Here is a 20,871-nt window from a genome sequence, read left to right as displayed (position 1 = left end):
GTGAAATCCGGGAGTCCTGCTTACATTTTTAAGCACAGTAAGAGAGACATTATGCCCTCAAACTCACGTTAACTCAGCTTAATGCTATGCACTCACCACTGACCTTGTTCAGCTTCTCTCTACTTTTTATTTTGGAAGAGACTCTTGTCATCATTTAGCTTGACTTCCACACTTAGCCCTTTGAATTTTCCCAGTTATTCCTATCTCTTTAAAAGCACTGGAAATTTGCCACCTAGGCCAGGACTGGGCCTTTGGCTGGTAAATGGCTCTAAGTCTCTCTGTCCATTAAGTGTTCATCATTTATAACAGCTGCTCTCCTGGCAGCTCTGTCTTTTTCTTCTCCCACACCTGCTTTTGCACTGTGACAGTACCAGCCTTGATCTGATATGCTTTTGGCTCTGTTTCTTTGCTTGTGCTTTTAAATTTCTATAGTTGCACTGTAAGTGGTTTCATGTAAGGGTCAATGGTTTGGTTTTTGGTTTGTTTTTTGGAGGAATTTTTTTTCATTTAACACTGGAGCCTTCCATCCCAAAGGAGTTATTGGAATTTGTAAGGAAAAGAATGCAGGTTTTGGCATGTGCTTCCTGCTCCCAACACCCACCCTTTTCTTTATGATAATGCAGAAAAGGAGGAAAACAGCTTTGTTGTGTGATAAATGTAAGTGATGTATGCAGCTGGCTAGATGAGAACATGCAGATCTTGGCAACTGGGTAGTAAAAAGACAGTACACAGTATAATGGCCTCGTTTGTTGCTCTCCGGTTCATCACTCCGCTTCGTTTGTTAGAAAGGGGAGATGCTGCATATCAATACATGATAATGTTTCACAGTGACAATGATTTCAATGAGACGGTAATTCCCTGCTTTTCCCTCGAGGCCTGGTCTGTGCTAGTAATTTTGTTCTCAAAGTTTCTCACAGGTCAGCCTGCATCATGTCTCTCTGGTTATAGCAGTGATGGGGTCACTGGCGTGGAAGGGTTGGCTGCATGTTAACAGCTGGGTCATCCTGATTGTTTGTGCCTAGGTTTAGGCAATATGGCCAGAACACAGTCGCCCATCTGCAGCACTCCTTCCCTAGCACTCTGAATGCTGTCGCTGTAGGTAGAAGCGAACTGCTGAGAGCATCAATAGAAGGCAGTAGAAGAGTTAGCATCGACACAGCTTGTTTATAGCTCGTGATTAAATATGTAGAAATCTTGTCTGAGTATTATCAAAAGTGTTTTTCAGTGGGTGGGGGGAATAATCACTGGTTGTATGATTTGCGATTTCAGGACTTGCTGCATTTTTCCAGCAAGGGGCAGTTTGATGAGGCCGGACAAACTACACTGAATGGGCTGGAGCAGCAGGAGCAGACTCCAGTGCCATCAGAGGCTCAGTCGGCACTGGATCAGCAGTCAGAAAGCCACCCACTGCAAATCCAGCCGCAGCACGATGAGAGCACGGTGCCTACGCAGAGCACCATGACAGCAGATGACATGAGGCGAGCAAAGCGTATCAGGGTAAGCAAAGAGGATGGTGGCTCATGTCCTCTCTCACCTTCTCAGTTTGCTGTAACCCAGAGGAGGCTGGACCTGCCAGCCAGGACCAGCTGGTCTCTCTCTCTCGCTGTAGTAGCCATGTCCAAATCCTGAATAAAGCATCTCATTCCTAGCAAATTTCCTTGCTCTGAGAGGAAGACAAATCTCATGTACAAAGCCAGTATCTCATGAGATGCTAGTGAGAATTTGGTCACCAGTTGGAGCTGAGTCAATTCCAGCACAGTAATTCTTTCAGAGGAACGCAGTCCATCCAAGCTGGCAAGCAGGAGTGCTTCAGGCAGCCGGCTGAATCATGGTACTGTGGCACAGACTAATGGCTTGTTCACGGCACCATCTGTGTCTCTCAGAACTGTTGCCTGGGAAATTGTTGCCAAAAAGGAACCACGACCTCCATTTGGATGTATTTACTTGACAATGATGATTATATTTAATGGTAAAATCCTTTCTTGAAGTAGAAAACCTGCCTCTCCTTGAGATGAAAACCTGTGCTAAGAACTTTGTGTACCGACAGCAAACACTTTGAACTTGAGCTTTGTCAGCTGGGTGAGCTGTGGGTTTTTTCTTCTCTACTGTGTGTGGGAGGGAAATGATTCAAGCAAATAATCCTTGAAGCCATGTAATTGTGAGATTGGTTTATTTAGCCTAAAATCTCTTTCTTTTTTCTCCATGTGTAAAATTTTGATTATAGAAAGGAACAGCTGCAATTGGGGTGAGACTTCATTTTTAGGGGATGAGAAAGAGGATTAAAAAAGAGTTGAGTAACTGTTCCTTATAGGAATATGTTGAGCTGAATTTTGCTCTGAGTTTACAGCAATAGGTGTGCAAGTCTAGGAGTGCTGTTACTCCATACATGCAGTGGCATACCTTGGTGGAAGAATTTGGCTCAGACTAAGAATGCAGAAGTTCTAACCATAGAAAATGTTTATGCTCTCTGAATGTCAGGTTTCTACCAGTAATGTGATTTTTCACATGTGAAAGGCTTGGGGGATTTTTACTGAATGTATTGAAGGGTGCGTAGCAGAGGACAAAGACAGATGCTGGGTCTTGGACAGTAAAAGCGTGGGTATCTAGTTCTTACATGTGATATGTCACAGCTTGCACAGTACAAGGTTGAGGCCTGGGTGCGATGGAGAGAGACGGTGTCACCGGTTTCCCCAAATTTTTGAACTTGAGGTGTAAAGGTCTTTTCTTAAACTCTAAATTTGGGAAGATAGAGAAAGAAATTCGAAAGTTACTTGTTTAGCTTTTGTTCCCTGGAAATTTGTATTTGGATCACAAATAAGAGGAGTGCGGTGGTGGTTTAGTCCTCAGTTACATGTTTGTACCGGCAAATCTCCCCAATTCCCTATACGTCTGGAACTCGTGTTCAGCAGAGTCCTGGAGATGTTTCAAGATGGGGCACTGGCAGAATGGCACGTGGATGGTTGTGGAGCACCTGCCCATATCGCATCAGACTGTGAGCAATGAGAGCTTGAGATAAGAGTAAACTAGGAAGTATAACCTTTTAACCATTGGAAAAAAAAAAAATCACATCAGGCTGCAGCACCCTCTCAGCACTTGATCCTCAACGGTTCACAGCACCTTCTTACAATAGCATGCAATTAATGTTATAAACAAGCAAACATTCTGTTTTAAAATGTGTAATATGTCACTCATTTCTGAAGAACAAGTAGGAAGTCTTGATTATGATCTGGACCTGTGTAACTCTAGTTCCCAAGTTACTCATGTAGGATTTCGTTTCTCAGAAGCAATGATTTCCTATATCGCTGTATTCCACTCTAGGAAAACTGTAAAAAAGTATGGCATCTTGCTGAATTGCTTCAGGTTTTTGTTTGGTTGGTTTTTCTAGTGTTTAAAACAGTGAAGCTCCGAGTGCTTTCATTCTAGTTGGAAACACAGAGTGCAGGTACTCGGGTTCAAGTCCTGATAGGATCAGTTCATTTTTCAGCATCTGCCTTGGAGCCTGTGGAATTTACTTGGAGATCAGAGCTTAAATACAGCAGTCTTGTCCTTGGTGTTTGGACAGATACGCTCACCCCTCAAGATACCCCTGTAGGGAAAAGAAGGGCATATTACGGTCCACAGCCAAAATGGAAAAAAAAGAAAAGAATTTTTTTCCCCCCCAGCCCTGTGCAGCATCCAGAGCATCTGCAGGCTGATTTCAGAAAAGCTTGCATTTCCAAATTGCTTTGTTTGCATACAGACCTGATCCTAAAATGTAGGTGACTTTGTGTAGGTGACTTGTTTGCTCAGGGGACGCAGCTGGCAGGTTAGGGGTGTGGTGTGGAAAGCACAGTAGTTTCCTTCATGCTGAAAGAAGAAATGTAACAGGTTGTATAATGCAGAGTATAAACAGTAAGATGAGGCTAAAAATATCCCTGCTCTTCACCTTTCCACCCTTCTAATCCTTGCCCTACTGTTATCCTGCCCTAATTATTCCCTTGCGCTAACGGCACTTCATCCTCGCTGTGGCTCTGCAGTATGCATTGCATCATTACTCGTCAACTGTCTAGCTGAGAAAACATGAAAGGTCACAAAACACCTTAAAGATTATCGGTGGTTTTTATCTTTGCCCTTTAACTCCCCTTGGGCAGTCATTAACTACATGGTAATCTTGAAGATCTGCCTAGTGTTTCCTGAGGCAAAACTCCCATTCAGAGTCTTGCCTAAACAAAGAGTGAACTCTAGCTTCAGGAACCGGCCCTAATAGTGCCCCGCAGAAGTCAAGGCTTCTGTTTTGCAGTCCATTTCATAACATAAGTATTTTTCTCTCCCTCAATGCTGCCTGCTCAGCTGGAGCTGCAGGTAGGTTTGGGTTGGGTTTTTTGTTTTGTTGGTTTTTTCACTGTATCTAATCTAGTGGTACGTAACAGCATTGCCTTCCGTGCCATTTTTGTCCAGCTTCTGTTTAGCATCTCCTGGCCGACCCCACATTATCAACTGTCACATTTGTTGTTCTTTAAGCAACCAATGTCCAGAACCAAGTGTCAACAAGTGTCATCTGAATAACTATGTGCATTCTTCTAGTGCTCTTCACACTGATTAATTGCGAATTTAAGGTGAATATTATAGGAGTAAACTACTTAGATGTAATACTATAATATCCACCTTAAGGCTTTGGAGGATTTGTTTACGCAGTTCTTTGCACTGGATCAATGTTATCAGTTAATGAGACAACACTTAGTTTTCTGTTTTTATAGCTGATAGTCTGTCTAACCAAAGAGCAGTAAGAGGTTTCACCCTTCTGTAGCCTTTGAGATACCAATGGGACTATTTTGATTTACATGGTATAAAGCTCTGGCCTGTTATCTTGCTACTCGGATCTTTTGAGTTACCAGCAGCAAAATACAGTAATAGTGGAGTTAAGATCTTGTATTGCTTCTCCTTAACTACTTGGTTTATTAGGATATCTGTGTAGTTAATGGCAAATTATATACCCCTGATTCCAAGCAGCATGTTAATTTTTACACAGCATGTGTCTGTCTCTTCAACTCGTGGTGTTACTTAGAGTAAAACCCTGTATCTCCCGTTGCCTCAGTTTCTCTGCTTGTGAAATGGAGAGTGGAGATGACAACAGTTCCTGGGAGGGCTCATTTGAGGCTCTCATCTGAAACTGTTCACGCTTTGTTTTTAAAATAGCAAGAGTTGCTCTCGTGTTCCTTTTTCTGGATTGAAAGTATAGGTTTCCCTCTGCAGTTCAGATGGTGAAAGGGATCATTCAGGTTCACTGATTGAATCTCTAGCACAGCATTTTGCACTATTCCCAAGCTGTTCTCTGATTCCAGCAGAAGAGCTCCTAGCTTTACTTTTTCAGTGTCAGCTGCTTGGCACACACTTAAGGGACACAGCAAATGTCAGCCCAGACGTTCCCACAAGAAAAGGAGAGCGGAAACCAGGGAAATCTGCTTGCTGTAGTCCTGACTGTGTCTCACGGAGAAATATGTAATATTGAACGTGTGTAAGCATAGGTGCCAGCAGTGTTCTAGCACTGTTTCTCTAACTGTGATGATGTAGATTCTGTGTGTAACATCTGACAAGAGAAGGTAACAGTAAAAGGAAGGATGCAGATGTTATTTTGGAGAAGAGTAAATATTCCTCAGGTTTCTTACAGAAAAATGGCAGTATCACAGACTCCTTGGAGTACAGTATGAGTGCCATAGTGTAATATGGGATTTCGTATGTGCAGAAATGTGACTTATTTGTGCCTTTGCAACTAACCAGCATAAAAGTCCTTATGTGATACTGTAATGCAGGCTCAGAGCACAGTTGGCTATTTCTGCAGGCAACATGTCCAGCAGCATCTGTTCCTCCAGCAGACAGTGCTGGTATCAGGAATGGAACGGCTCCGTCGTGCTCTCCAGAAGGAGAAAGGGAAGAGATAGGAATCACAAAATGTTACAGAAAAAGCTGACTGGAGGAAAGCATGCGCTAAGAGAAGCAGGAAGTGAGAGGACAAATGACACATAGTAGAAAAGAAGTGGAGGAAAACAGAAGATCAGCCTAGTAAATTAAATTTTAAATTGAATATTTGCACAACCCATGTTATGCTCAATTCACAATATTCTTACAAGTTTCTTGCAATATCTAGAAAAGCAATTTCAAGTTTGTGTATAATCAAACACCCTTTGAGTAGACAACAGAATTCATCAGAGTTCCCCTTGATTTAGCGAAACTGTTTCTCGTCCATCTTTCTTCTTCATTTTCAGACTCTCATACTTGATATATGCTTAATGGCAAAGTTACGTGGATTGCTCACAAGTTCTTACCTGTTGCTCATAAACCTGCCATTCTGCCCCTGCTGTAATGTTTTGAAATTCTATTCCTCTTGTCCATAATATCAAAAAGGTTTAGGTTGTTGCAGCGTCTCTTGAATGTATATCCCACCAGAAATTTTCCAGGCAACACTAAACCACTGCCGCACATCTCCGCGGTGCTCTTTGATGCAGAAACTGCCTTTGGAATGGGCGGTGGGGTTCTGGCAGCCGTGCTCCTCTCCATAGATAAGGCAATAACTCACCCTTCTTGTGTGGTGGCTGAACTCACAAGCCAGTCCTGAGAAATCAGCGGGAATTGCAGCTCTGTTCTCAGGCCCAGGCCTCTATGTCAGAGAGGATTTGGTTTCACTTAGCAGAAAAATGCCAGGCTGGAGATGAAGTTAGCTAAATGTCTTAACTAAGCAGAACACAAGAATTTGGAGACTCCTGGGTTTTGTTCTCCTAACTCAGTGTGTAACTGCAGGTATATCCCTGAGCTTCTCTCTGTCACAGCATCTCCTTCTGTAAAATGAAGACAATATCTGTGATTCAAAAGAGCGTATTGAAGTTTAAGTTCATTGTTGTTCTGGTGTACTTAAGCTTGATAATATTTCTATGAGGAATGTATGCGTATAATAAAAACTAGCTGTTTTCTTGGATGTTTCTTTCAGAATGCAGCTCTTCAGCATCTGTTCATACGGAAATCCTTTCGTCCGTTCAAATGCCTGCAGTGTGGGAAGGCCTTCCGGGAAAAGGACAAACTGGATCAGCACTTGCGGTTTCATGGACGGGAAGGGAACTGCCCTTTAACCTGTGATATCTGCAACAAGGGCTTCATCAACAGCAGTGCTCTTGAGAGCCACATGAAGTTCCACATGGACCAGAAAACATACTCTTGCATTTTCTGTCCTGAGTCCTTTGACCGCTTGGATCTGCTCAAAGATCATGTGGCCATCCATGTCAATGATGGCTATTTCACCTGCCCTACCTGTAAAAAGCGCTTTCCAGATTTTATCCAGGTGAGGTGCAGTACTGATTTGGAACACTGCCTTCCAGGTCTCTTGCAAGCACTTTGTTTATTAATTTTTCAGTACTGTCTCTGCATAATGCTGCATGTCACTTCATTCTCACAAGCTAAACGCTACCTGTATCAGTCATAAATTAGAAAGGATGCGTGACCAGGCATGGCTAGGAGTATTCTTATTTCACTGAAGCTCTCTTTTCCTTAAGTCATCAAATGCAATACTTCAATCTGGCATTAGAAGGCTCTGTGCTGTGGGAGGGGCAGTCCCTTGGATAACACCTGAAACAGAGGTCCTAGCTACTTTTGGTTGGTATAGACCCATGTCACAAAAAGAACTGCCTCTTGCTGGATGCAGCTTGTACCCAAATATGCCTTGTCCACTGCTTTTGAAACTCAATTTTGAAATTAAGAAATGTTATGGTTTTGTAGAAGCCATTGCTAAGATCTCAACTGTTTGATCAACTACTTCTAAGCCAGAGCAGGTATCTGCCAGAGCAGAACTGAGAACCCTTTTTTGCTAAGAGTTCCTGAGACTGTTTTCCTATACAGTGTTCTCTTTTGAATAAATTCCTTTTTCCTATGATCCTCAATGCTAGGTAAAGAAACATGTACGCAGTTTCCATTCAGAAAAGATTTACCAGTGTACAGAATGTGACAAGGCTTTCTGCCGCCCTGACAAGCTGCGACTCCATATGTTGCGACACTCGGACCGCAAAGACTTCCTGTGCTCCACGTGTGGCAAGCAGTTCAAGGTAAGATGACTATTGGATCATTCCCGATACTGGTGGAGAACAGCATTCCTTACTCCCCTTCAAGTAGGTAAGTTTCTTTTCCCGAAGGTAGAAGAAAGCAATGTGTGTAGACAGGCTAGACTTGCCTGCGAGTTGCATGCACTGCTTTGTGTAGTGTGTGTGAGCTACAACATTCACTTCTGATAGAAAAGGGGCAGGATTCACCCCAGCATGCTCTGCCCTGCTCAGATCTTTCTTTTAATAAGTTAATTTAAAGGCAAGGGCTCATTAAGAACTGGCTTATTATACAACTCAACTGTCAAGTGCTTGGGTTACATTGCTTTTATCAGTTTAGTGAGGAAAACTTCTTGCTGATATTGTTGGATTAATGATATTCCCAGTTGAGGTGCCTGTGTCTATAGGAAGCATCTTGTTAACACATGATGTCCAGATCACTTTCCAGATCCCTCAAGAATAAATGGAGCAGACTGTGAGCCAGGTAAACTGTGGTGGCAGCAGCCTGCGCCTGGATGCTTACTTTCCTATGACTTTGAGGGGTTGAATGGGCTTAGGGGTGAAGAAGCCCATTCCAGACAACACATGTCCAGAAAGGCTGGACTGCATCTGGGCAATAGGTTCAGTACCGTCATGGGGCATTGGGGTATGTGGTTCTCACCAGTCCAGAGCATAAGTGATGCAAGTAGCTGGCCTAACAAAGTTGAGCATCAATGTTTTAGTTAAATTCAGAGGAAAACCTGAGTGGGGGGGCTCATTCTCACTGAGATCACTCAATTAGTATTAGCTTGGCTTCTGCTTTTGTGGTTGAGCAACGTCAGCTTGATTTGGACCGTAAGCTTAAACCTTTCAAAGGGTTCCTGCTGCACTGTCCAACCCTGAGCGTGCAGCACTGGAGAGGAGAGGCCAAAGAGATCTGTGAACAAGTTACATTGTAGTTCCTGCTTGTAACAAGTAGTAAGGCAGAAAGTGGTGGTGATGCTTTTTTCTCCCCGATTGCTCTACCTGTAGAGGAAAGACAAGCTGCGAGAGCACATGCAGAGGATGCACAACCCAGAAAGAGAGGCCAAGAAAGCTGATCGAATCAGCCGCTCAAAAACCTTCAAGCCTCGGATAGCTTCCACCGACTACGAGAGCTTCATGTTCAAGTGTCGACTGTGTATGATGGGCTTCCGTCGGAGGGGGATGTTGGTGAGGGTCCATGTGCTCTGGCTTCTCTTTCAAGCTTCTGTACTCAATTTTGATGAGTGTGTATGGACTTAAAGGTGCAATTCCAGTGGTTGGAACAAAGGATGCTGAGAGACAGAATTTTGTAGCTGACCTGAGTGGGTTTGTTTTGTTTTTTGTTTTGTTTTCAACCTGTGTGTGTGCATGTTCTCATAATCTTCTATCTTTTCAGCAACTATGTGCCTTTACCTATTTCATTGCCTGTCTTGTATGTCTGCTTGTCACCACCATATTGTCTCAACAGTATGTAACGCTGATTGACATGTAATGCATTTCACAGAATATGAGATTAATGTATTGCATAGTTCAGCTGTACGTCCTCTCAGCTTTTGTGGTGGTCTTTTTTTCTGTTCATTTCTTTTCTCCTCCTTCTTGAGAGGGGCCTCTCCTGGCCATGCCCTGTCACTGCCGCTGTGGAAGGGTGTTTGCAAATAAGATCTCTTGCTGCATGTTTCATGAGGGTTGTGATCTCTGCTAGCAAAGGCCTCTTTGGGCAGAAGTCCTTTATAGTTGTTACCTGCTCTCAGCAGCAGGAGAGTTAGTTCAAACAGGTTATTTTCCCCCTTCCCATCTTTCTTTGATTAGAGAAAGTGTAAATGAGATCCATGAGGACCAGGTTTACTTTCAGCAGCTGGCTGAGAGTGCACAATAGCCCTGGTGGCAGCAAATGCTTTGAGTGCTGCTAGTTAGCATCACTACAGTTTCGGTTTGGCAATTACCCGTGTGCAGGAGAAGAGGCAATTGCTTAGCTTCCAGCTGTAATACGCTCTCTTGTACTGTTTCTTTCTTTTAGGTGAATCATTTGTCAAAGAGACATCCAGACATGAAAATAGAAGAGGTGCCAGAACTCACATTGCCTATCATCAAGCCCAACAGGGATTACTTCTGTCAGTACTGTGATAAGGTATGTAAGAAAGTCACCCATCAGAGGGTAGTTCAGTCCTAGATCTGTATGCAACCAATTTGTCTGTGCATAGGAACATGGCAGGGTTTATACCTTGCTTGAGAAGCTTGTCAGCAACATTTGTGCCAGCACTGCCTAAAAGGAATTAAGATGAAATGCACTTAGGCTAAGGTATCTGGATGCTAACTGAAGATTTCGATTCTCCTTTTCTGCCCTCTGTCTTCTGAGTTGGTAAAACTTAAATGCTCTCATTCAGCAAGCAGCGACCCTGTATCACTATCTGCAACTCAGTGACTAAGTATTCAGTCTATCTGTAACTTCTGAACACTAACTTCTTTTGACTTCCTTAGCACTTCTAAAAGTTAGTCTCTAACTCCTTTCATTTTAAGCTGCTTGCTTAGTCGCATGTCATTAATTCCCAGTGTTCAGGGAAGCCTGAATCTTTTTCTGTCCTGCCTTTGTGTTTCTGTTCTTACTCTCTGGCCTTGTTTTTTGTGTGTGTGGACCTTAACTTACCAGGAAGTGTTTTCTGACTATTCTTATCCTCAGTACATGCGTCAGTGATGCCTCCTTCCTTTTGTTTAAAGAAATAATAAATATATTTTTTAATAATATTATGCAGTGTTTGTTGATGTGCCTACACAAGTGATAGTTAAAACAGATTTTGTTTGTTGAAGGCTATTAAAACTTTATGACGCTTTATGCAAGAGCAAAGATATCAGCCCTCATGACAAATTAACCCTGAAAAAATTCCAGCTTTGGTGACTGGTTGTTTCTCTTGACGCTTCACTGTCAAGTATGAGGCAAAACAGATTTTCCTCTTCCCTTCCTGTCCTGCTTTAATGCTTTATTCTGGCGTACTGCATGCTCTCAAATGGCTTTAGTATTCTACACTAGAAGGAGTTGCTTTTACAGGCTGGTTGAACACTGGAATGTGTGTGTGTATTCATGCCTTATGTTGTGATTGTTTGGGGATATATCCAACCATATTGTCTAAAGTGACAAGCAAACTTTCCAGGTAAAGATAAATGGTATCTGTTTTCTGCACTGCCATCAGGGTTATGCCATTCTCATTCCAAATCTTTACTCTGCAGGTGTACAAAAGTGCCAGCAAGCGCAAAGCACATATCCTGAAGAACCATCCTGGTGCTGAGTTACCTCCAAGCATCCGCAAACTGCGCCCTGCAGGCCCAGGAGAGCCAGATCCCATGCTTAGCACCCACACCCAGCTGACGGGCACCATAGCCACTCCTCCAGTCTGCTGTCCCCACTGTTCCAAACAGTACAGCAGCAAGGTACTGGGGGCCTCTCTTAGCCTCAGAGCACAGCCTCTCCCCGCTGATGCTCTGCCACAGTTTTTGTGATCTGTCAGTCCACACGCAGAGCTCCCGAGTCAGATCCTGAGTCACATAGCTGGTTTCATGCTGTGCACTGACAACACGAGCACAGCCTGCTAGTTTTGTGGCAAAGGGCCCTTAACTGGGGGGCATGGGCTTGAAAGCACAAGTGGAAATGTGAACAGAGCGGGATCACAAATGGGGAAGCTTGGAAACTGCCGACTGACCCTGTTACAAGGGAAGAGGGGCTTGGAAACAGAGTGCAGAAAAAGTAACTTTTGGAAAAGTTCCCCAAAATATTTAGCTGTGCTGAAGGAAAAAGTTTCTGGGCTGTGAAGTTTGGGACAATAGTTCAGTATCAGGTAGCTCTAATTAGCCCAGACTTCATGACCTTTGTGATCCCTTCTTGCTGACCTGAGCAACCCATGGTGTGAATCCTGATGCCTTCTTGCTGAAGGAAAGCTTAAAAGCTGCCTTCTGCATGGCTGTTTGTTTTCAGGTGGCCCAAAGCTGAGTTGCAGACCCTCTCTCTAATACTCTTTTGCATCTCCTTGTAGACAAAAATGGTACAACATATTCGCAAGAAGCACCCAGAGTTTGCTCAGCTCCCTAACACAATACATGCACCACTGGCAACAGCTGTCATCAGTTCCACTCCTGCTGTTCTAACCACTGACAGCACTACCGGAGAGACTGTTGTGGTAAGGATGTGAGAAATGTTAGACTGGGCTTGAATCTGTGTGTTTTGTTTTGGTTCTCTTGGGAGTGATGTATTTCTCCCTTCTGGAGCTCTAAGGATACGTCTCTTTCCTACTCCATTCCTTTCCTTCCTTCAGACCTACATGTTACTGACTCCACATGATATTTTCACACATATCTAAGTAACTCAGGAATACAAATCTCATGGAATACAAATAGTTCACTGGGACTCTTCACCTGAGGTGCTTGCACTCTTTGGGATCAAGATGACATGTTTGCCAATGACTGAGGACTGGATCAAACTCCATTCAGTGGAGTCAAGATCTCTGAAATCCTTTGGACAGGGCAGCACTGAGTGATATGAGTCTCCAGTGGTTAACCTCTCTGCTGTTAACGCATCAGCTGCTAACAAAGTTAAAGAAACTAGAAAATCAGTCTTGCATCTCTTCAGGGGTGCTGGGCAGTGATGCTGCAAAATTAAAAAAAAAAAAAAAAAAAAAAAAAAAAAAAAAAGTCCTGTTAGCTACAGTTTAAAACTGTTGAAGGTTGAAACTGCAGATAAAAGACTTTTTCTTAAAGTGGTTAGACTCAACCAGGGTGCTTTTGGCTTTGTAAATCTGATCGGTTAGGTGTAATTGTCTTTACATGTTCTATAAATATAGTTATCAAGAGGAGCATCACCACTGGCCAGGAGGAAGAGAGGGGGAATATGTCTGAGGAAGCAGTCTTCCTTTTTGACCTGGAAAGCAAGACTTGACTCTTTCCAAGGGCATGATTTTTGTTGTCAAATAGAATATTGCCAAGCCAGTAGATTATAATAATTTTATAATTATCGTATGTTAAGTTAACCCTGAATAATGCTGACTAGCATCTAGACAGAACAGAGCAGATCCCAGGGGCCTGGTCATTCCTTTGACCCCATCAGCCATGCTCTGTATACGCTAAGCTCTTGGAAATAAATGACGAGTCCGAATGGTGTAAGTGAAGATTAAGTGCAATGAAATAACTACAGGCCTGCAAAAGTGTTCAGTCTAGTAGACAATATGGGATGATGTTCTCTGCTTCTCTCCCCCTTCTCAGACAACAGATTTACTGACCCAAGCGATGACAGAGCTGTCCCAGACCCTCACAACAGACTATCGAACTCCTCAAGGAGACTACCAGCGAATCCAGTACATCCCTGTGTCTCAGTCCGCAACTGGCTTGCAGCAGCCTCAGCATATACAGCTGCAGGTTGTTCAAGTGGCTCAGGTGGGTAACCTGTCGGGGGACTTGATGTGCTTTTGAACCCCTCCATATCAAGCCTGCACTTCCTTGGGGCTATAGTGGTGGGAGGGTTGTTAAGGAGCAGTTACAAAAAGTGCTATGATGAAAACCACTCTTGGAGATAAATGGTTTGATAATGCATAGGGTTCCCCTCATAAGCACTGTGTACTGGGCGTAGGTGGTCCTGCCAGTCTTGGTCAGCTTGGTGGAGGCATATTAACACAGTCCTAACTTGGTTCAACCTGTCTGGGCAACTTTGCTTGAATCCGTCCTAGGCAGTTTTTTGTTTTGATTTGGTTTGATATTGTCCAATGCATAATGTTCAAGGCCGGCCTTGCAGCGGCATCGCCTCTTTCCCACAATCATTCACGCAACTTAAGCATCATGTTTCCTTTCCAGGGTATTGGGCAACCAGTAACACGGGTCAGTGGGTGACCTGTATTTTAGCTGTGAGGACTAATTTGTACTTCTTTGTCCTCGGCGAGCCAGAACCAAATTTTGGAAGTACAGAGTGTTTGCTTTCCCTTTGTATTATCTATTAGAAAAGTCATTGTCTGTGACACTCAACAATCTCCTAAAAATAAAAACAGAGCATAACTAGAGTAATGGAGCTGAGGAGAATTATATTCAGGCAGCCCTAAGTAATCACCCCAGCCTTTATGTCTATTATCCATTGCATGAAGCTGAAATTACCATGTGTTTGTATTTGAATCTGAATTTCAGTGTTTTCTCTGGCCCCTCACTGTAAATTTGTTTACAAATTTGGTTAATAATGGCCTAACCAATGACCCCAGTTAACACTGACTGAGGCTGTTTTAACAGTACAAGTACCAGTTCCTGCAACTAATATTAATTTTATGGAGATCTGAGGCTTGTAATTAAATTACTCTAATTACTATCACTAGCAGATGTTGCTTCAAAAAGCTTTTAATCAGTAAGACTCCAAACACTGTTTTCTTGATGTAGATTTATATCAAACCATGCTTTTGGATATGCAGGTCTTGAGTATGCATACATTACACAGAAGGATGGTCCAGTGGTTGTGACACTAATCTAGTTTTTCCACACACTTCCATTCAAGTCCAGCATCTGCTGGACCAGGCAACTTCAATGGAAATGACTTGCCTAAGGTTGTTTAAATCACTGAGATGTAACCATCTCCATGCCTTTGTATCTGTTAAGTGTACTTTTCTATCTCACTGGAGTGCAATGAGGGTAGATACAGCTTAATCAGTAGTGCTCTGTGGCCCCAGTAAGGCTCATACCCCCATTGCTCCAGATCCTGTATGACAGAAGAGGTTTACGTGGCTGCTTCTGCAGAGAATTTGAAGTATACAGCTCTGTTTTGATTTTTTTACAGGCTACCTCCCCTCACCAGTCCCAGCACTCCACAGTGGACGTCGGGCAGCTTCACGATCCCCAGACATACACCCAGCATGCCATCCAGGTGCAGCATATCCAGGTCACAGAGCCATCCCCAGCAACTCAGTCGTCCTCGCAGGTATTCCACTCTTCTCTTGCAGGAAGTGCTTCCCCTACCAGTCTGGCTCAGCTGGCATATTACATGCACGGATGCAGGACAGACTTTTTCTGTAGCATTTAGAATACCACACACTGACTGTCACATGAACATCTTTGAGATTATCAAGTAGTTGCCAGATGTTCCTTTTTTATAACGTGTACCAGGTAGAGAGAGATGGCCAGGAATGGACAAATTTTCAGCTGTTTCAGGTTAAAGGTAACCAGTTGAAAGATATAAATGAAAACTCGCACTCCTCAAATATTTGAAGTTCAGCTCTTGCGGCTGTGTAGTGTTTAGCTTCTGATCTAAGTTCTCTTCCACAGACTTCTTACGTAACCTTCAGCAAGTCATATCTCTGTATTTCAGTTTCTGGTCTGTGCTTACTGACCAACCAGAGAAGCAAGTGGGAGGAGAGGGAGGAGAGCTTTGCAGTTCTTGTGCTCAATATGCTAAGGAATCCTCTATTTTTCCCTTGATAAGAAGGATATGCTTATAACAGTACAGAGTTATGCAAAATCCTGAGCATGGTGGAGAACACTTTTTTTTTCTTTTTTTTTTTTTTCTCCTCCCTCCTCTCTCCTCTGTCATGATGGCTTTTTAGGTTGGTGGTCAGCCATTGAGTCCCTCCTCACAACAGTCTCAGCAGGAACTTAGCCCCTCACAGATGCAGACAACTACATCTACACAAAACCCAGCCCTCCAGCAGCAGCAAGGTTCTTCAGTCCAGCACACGTATCTTCCCAGCACGTGGAACTCATTTCGGAGCTATTGTAAGTGTCGGCAGTAGCGCTCGCTGGAGCTCTGGCTAGTATGTGGAACTAGTATATTGTCCACTTCTCCAGCTACCAAATGGGATAGTACTTTCAGAGCTCATGAAGCTTCATTAATATGCATAAAGGTCTAGGAAGATGAATAGTTTTACACAAATGAAATGGTTGTACAAGTCTCTTTTACCATAGGTCCATAATTATCTGAGGTGTGGTTCGGACAGGCAAACTAGGCTCCTTTATTACAAGGATCTTGCATTCAGCAAGAATCTGTGTATTCGATAGCAGCTTGTTCAAATTTCAGATGGATGCTTGAATCATACAGAAGAAGAGGGTGACATGAAATGACTACCTGTGTCCATGCAGCACTGGATAGTAATTTGGGAAATCTCTTCTTGGGGGAGAACAGGATGTGATTTATCAGCTGAGGATCCAGCTCTTCATGCCTATGAACATAATTCTGCATAACAGATGTAATTCTGTTAAGGCCCGTAGAGCTACGGGCTTCTTACTACTTGAGCTTCTACTCAACAACTGCTGTTGTTTCAAGCTCTGGGCTTGTGTTACACCTGTGCACCACTGTTGCTGTTGTCTTTCAAGGTGGTCTCTGAGTTTATGACTGAAGGTCTTCATTCTCCAATTTCCATCTTTCAGCATCTGAGATTCAGATGATGGCCATTCCCCAAGGCCAGTACGTGATCGCAGAGACAGCTGTGGGTACACCTGTCACCACTGTCAACACAGGGCAAGTGAAAGCGGTTACCCAGGTAAGGAAAATGATCATGCTGGGGTTTGGTTTTGGTGTGGTGTGTTTTTTGTACCCTCGCCCTGGAATAATGTATCAGGCTTAAAGCCTTCACTTTGAAGGTTAAAGGAATGCCAGAATGATGATGGGGCACAGAGAACAGAGAATAGTGCTGCACCTAAACAGGTCCACACTGCGTAGTTCAAAAGAGCAGTGGCTTTCTGCAACGATTGTACTGAGTTCCATGCTGCATAAAATCCGTAGGCAAAATGGCTAAGGAATGATACGATGCGTTGTTTCACAAGCTAAGGAGAAAATGTAGTTCATATCTAGTACTGCTGTAATCTTGAGGTTACAAAAGGCAAGAAATGATCTCATGAGCTTCAGGGAAAATAATTTGGGGGGGGGGGATTGTTTTGTTTTTTTCTGAAGTAGCATCATAGTTCTTGATGAGAACAAATAGTGTTCTGCATCAGTCACCTATGAGGCCTACACCTGTCTGACCCTTGTATGTATGACTACCTCAAGCTGAATGTGTTCGCTTCATATTTGCAGGACAGGATATGACTTAGTGATACTGAACAGTCTTAAAAATATTTAAGACTAAGCTGTATACACTGAACTAACTTTCAGACAGTTTCTGGAAACGTTTCTCACTTCCTAATTCCATGTATAACTGAAAGCTGTGAAGGAGCTATTGCTATCTTATCTAGTTAGAGATTCAGCTTAAGGAAGTGGAACTGATGTATTGCTTGGATATTGGACACTGGAAATGCATCTTCTGCTAGAACACATGGAAAATGGAAGAAACTTTCAAAATAGTTCTGTTGTAAATTGCTATTTTACTTTCTATGGATGGGTTATTGCATAATTGGCTTCAGCCATTCATAAATAAACTATATCCATCGTAGTCCAATGTACATCAAAACAAGGGTCTGATTTGGGTTATAATGGTTTCAAATACGTGCTTAAATGCAGTACAACTAAATTTCAAAATTCCGGGTTCATACCAAAATGTTTTCCAGCATAGCAACAGAAATGTTACAGAAAATGTGAGATGAAACACAATCATTGCTTAATTTTTTTTAATATTCTCTGTGCAGACTCACTATGTGATATCTGAAGGTCAGCCTGATCTGGATGTCAAACAAAACTCTTCGCTCTCCAGTGAGGTACAGGTCGGTGTTTCCCAGCCATCAGCCCACACTGATACCTTGGAATCTCAAACGAGTAATCAGCAGCAAACCACCCAGTACATAATCACTACAACCACCAATGGGAACGGGGGAAGTGAAGTGCACATCACTAAACCAAGAACTTTCTCAGCAGAACATGAATGAAGAAACCCTGTGGTGTCATTTGCTCGTACTTTTGACCTCCCCAAAAAGCCCAAATATATGGGTGTCCTGGAGCTCATATGATTTAAAGTATATGCTCACTTAACTTCAGCTAAAATCTTGGAGCTCTTATTAATGCTTTAAGAGGGTTTAAGTCCCCTGTGACAGTGAAGAAGTACCCTCAAAATCCTTCTGGGATGCCACTTTATGCAGCTTTTAACAAAAAGGACAAGAAGAGAAATGGAATCTCTGCTTGCCCTGGACTTTATTTTTTGGCATGTCTGCTGACGGTTATTTTTCCTTTTTTGGAGGTGTCTCCAGTAAACAACACTTATTCAATGGTATGGGAAAAAGCTTGCCTGACTGAAGGCTAACTGGCAGATTATGTTCTATGTATATTTTTAATAGGAGCCGATGAACAAGAGGACATCATGTAAATTGCCGGAGTATGGCAGAACTGCTTCCTGTGTGTTTGTTTCGGCAGCCAAGGTGAAAGGGAATATACCAGCTTGATAGAGAGCAGACTGCCTGGAGGAAAAGAGCAGCCGCAAAGTGGTGACTCCTTGTGTTTGTTTGTGGGGATGGATATAACAATGAAGCTGTGAAGCTGTGCAGAAGCAGTCCATTAAATTATTATTTTTCCAATCCTCTAGAACTGTTTACATGCTGTCTGCCCTGCCCTACTTTACCAAGCAGTTCAGAAGAAGCAAAAGTGCAGTCTTAAACCCTTGTTGTTTGGGACAAACTGATTGAAATCATAGTAGTACATAACGGTAGTACGGAGCCACTGTTATCTCTTTTCCCCTCCAGCGTTTGCAGGGAAATCGCCTTTTTGCCCGAAAACAAAAAAGGCTCAGCTTAGCCTGCAGAGCAGCTCATTCTGCTGTGACCTCTAATGATAGTTGTGTCAGGAGAAAATGAGGGTAAGGGAAAGAAAATAATCCCTTTCTTTTTATTTTGATTTGGAGGTTATGCAGTCAAAAGGCACTGAAACCTCTGGCTTGCAATTGCTGTTTGAGACTTGCTTTAACTTGCAATGTTTGAAGAGAACCTGTCTAAAACCAACTCCTGAGCAAGCCTCTATGAAGTCACAGGGTAGTCGTCTCTGTTGCCACCTCAAAGTGGATGTATTTTTCCCTTGAAGACTGGATGGAGAGCTGGTTACTCTGATTTTCCAAATACCTTCTTAACAACACACTGCAATTCCTTTGGACGGTTTCATAAAATGACCAGCCCTGGACTCAGGAAACACATAAAAGAAAAACGCTAGTGGACCACTATTACAGGATGTAGAAAGCCATCTGCAAGAGTTGCCTGCTTTGGTAGACCTGGTCTGTGTATAGAACTCATGTTATGGTTAGGGACCAGGAGACAGGGGGGGATAAGTTTTATCTTAAGGCAGTGTATTTTTTTTTCTTACGTAATTCTCCTTCACAGGTCTTGTAGGTTGGTTATTTAAAGCATTTTGGTATTTGCAAGAATATGACTACAGCTCCATTTACTATTGATGGGATATACTGTATGTGTCTAAACCTCCTTTCACTCTGCTTGAAAACTCATCCCAGAACATCAGTGCATAATAGGATACATTTATTTAAAAAACAAAAAGAAAGTTTTGTCTTAATGCTTTGAGACCTAAGAGCTAAAAAGGGATCTTGGTTTTTGTTGATTCGCTTTCTCCTGTGCTGCACTGAGTGCGAGTCTGCAATTCTTTTACATAAGTACTCCCACAGAGTTAGATGAGGATTACCATATGAAAGTGCTACAAATGTTTACAGGTTGCGGTATCAGGCCTTATGGTGGTGAAGCTCTTAAACGTGAGAGAATTTAACGCTCGGACTGGACAAGTGGAAGCCTTGTTACTTGCTGGCAAAGCCTTGTAGCACGTATTGCTTTGGTAAATAACATATGTGTTACTATGGTGTGGAAATAGTGACTGTGCATGATGAGATAAATCCTATTTAAAATATCGGCCAGCTCAGAACTGCTTTGAGGTAGTCTGAAAGTGATTTGCCAAAATGTAGATGAAATTGTGCCTGGGATTTTGCTTCTCTTCCTGTACCAGTGTATCAGGGCATTAACAAGTGGGGCATTAACAAGGTTTGTAGAAGTCGATGAGGACCTGAGCTCCCATCTAGTCAATTGTGGTGATGACTGTCTTTTTAATTCAATGGATTTGGGAGCTCATCTACTCTTACAGTGTGGCCAAGCAACTGCAGTTCCCGCTGACTGAGCTGAAGTCACGTTGCTGAGCACCTTTGAGCATCAGGCTGTTACAGTGTTGTTCACGTGGGCGAACAGAAGGGAGCTCTTGCCTTGGCTTTGTTTCTTTTTGAAGAAAAGAGGCTTTCCTCAGACTGCTAGATAATTTAATAATGAGTCAAACATACGGTACAAGTAATAAGAAAACAGGAGACCTGGAAATGGTATGTTCTATAGGAGTATTTTTGAAGTCTTAAAAGGTCTGCTCTTTATAGATGAAGATCAATACTTTTCTCTGTAAAGATATTGCCAGATAGGATCACCAGAATGAGGACGCTTGTTCTTGTACCAGTTATTTAAAGCTGAAAGCTACAGGGTGTTACAGAAAACCATTTCAGGACAGCCTCTTTGAACTTGAATCTTCTCAAAGTTTGCGCTCTGTCCCACACCAACAGCTGTTTACACAAGCCATCAGCTTGACACCAGCCTAGTGATTCACTGCCCCGAGTTAACGGATGCCTCAGCTGAGAGAGTCTTCCCTAGGAATCAAGTATCATGAATATTCATTCCCAAGCAATGAACGATTACACAGCCTGGGGGAAGAGAGCTGAAAGCCCAGTTTTGTAGCATAGAATAGCTGTGCAACACGGTGGTACTGCAGGGCTTGCATTTAGAAAAGGAAGGGGGGAAGAAAAAAGACAATTCTTTTCATTGCTTTTTTTCCTCAGACTTCTGCAGTGCAGAAGATGGTGGTTTTTTGCTTTTTGTTTTTTTTAAAACAGCCGACCCAAAGATCTGTCTCTTA

The 20,871-nt window shown here is 42.8% G+C and overlaps 1 protein-coding gene across 8 annotated transcripts in view; it reads left to right on the top strand.

The window, feature by feature from the left end:
* Positions 1–20,819, top strand: part of PRDM10 (PR/SET domain 10) — a 46,655-nt gene extending 25,836 nt beyond the window's left edge. For 6 of the 8 annotated variants that reach the window (XM_067310077.1, XM_067310075.1, XM_067310078.1 and 3 more), the window contains 12 exons: positions 1,270–1,497; positions 6,962–7,309; positions 7,911–8,066; positions 9,072–9,251; positions 10,081–10,191; positions 11,286–11,486; positions 12,086–12,229; positions 13,308–13,478; positions 14,854–14,994; positions 15,617–15,785; positions 16,437–16,549; positions 17,631–18,358. In XM_067310077.1, coding sequence (XP_067166178.1) covers positions 1,270–1,497; positions 6,962–7,309; positions 7,911–8,066; positions 9,072–9,251; positions 10,081–10,191; positions 11,286–11,486; positions 12,086–12,229; positions 13,308–13,478; positions 14,854–14,994; positions 15,617–15,785; positions 16,437–16,549; positions 17,631–17,867 — 2,199 coding nt within the window. In that variant the 3' untranslated portion in view covers positions 17,868–18,358. Of the gene's footprint in view, positions 1–1,269; positions 1,498–6,961; positions 7,310–7,910; positions 8,067–9,071; positions 9,252–10,080; positions 10,192–11,285; positions 11,487–12,085; positions 12,230–13,307; positions 13,479–14,853; positions 14,995–15,616; positions 15,786–16,436; positions 16,550–17,630 lie in introns of all 8 variants that reach the window. The other 2 variants (XM_067310080.1, XM_067310083.1) reach the window with 2 other exon arrangements.
* The last annotated feature ends 52 nt before the right edge of the window (positions 20,820–20,871 follow it).

Source organism: Apteryx mantelli, chromosome 23 (assembly GCF_036417845.1).
Source record: "Apteryx mantelli isolate bAptMan1 chromosome 23, bAptMan1.hap1, whole genome shotgun sequence".
Lineage (NCBI taxonomy): Eukaryota > Metazoa > Chordata > Aves > Apterygiformes > Apterygidae > Apteryx > Apteryx mantelli.
Note: the sequence above shows the minus strand (reverse complement) of the source record. Positions and strands in the feature narration are given on the sequence as shown.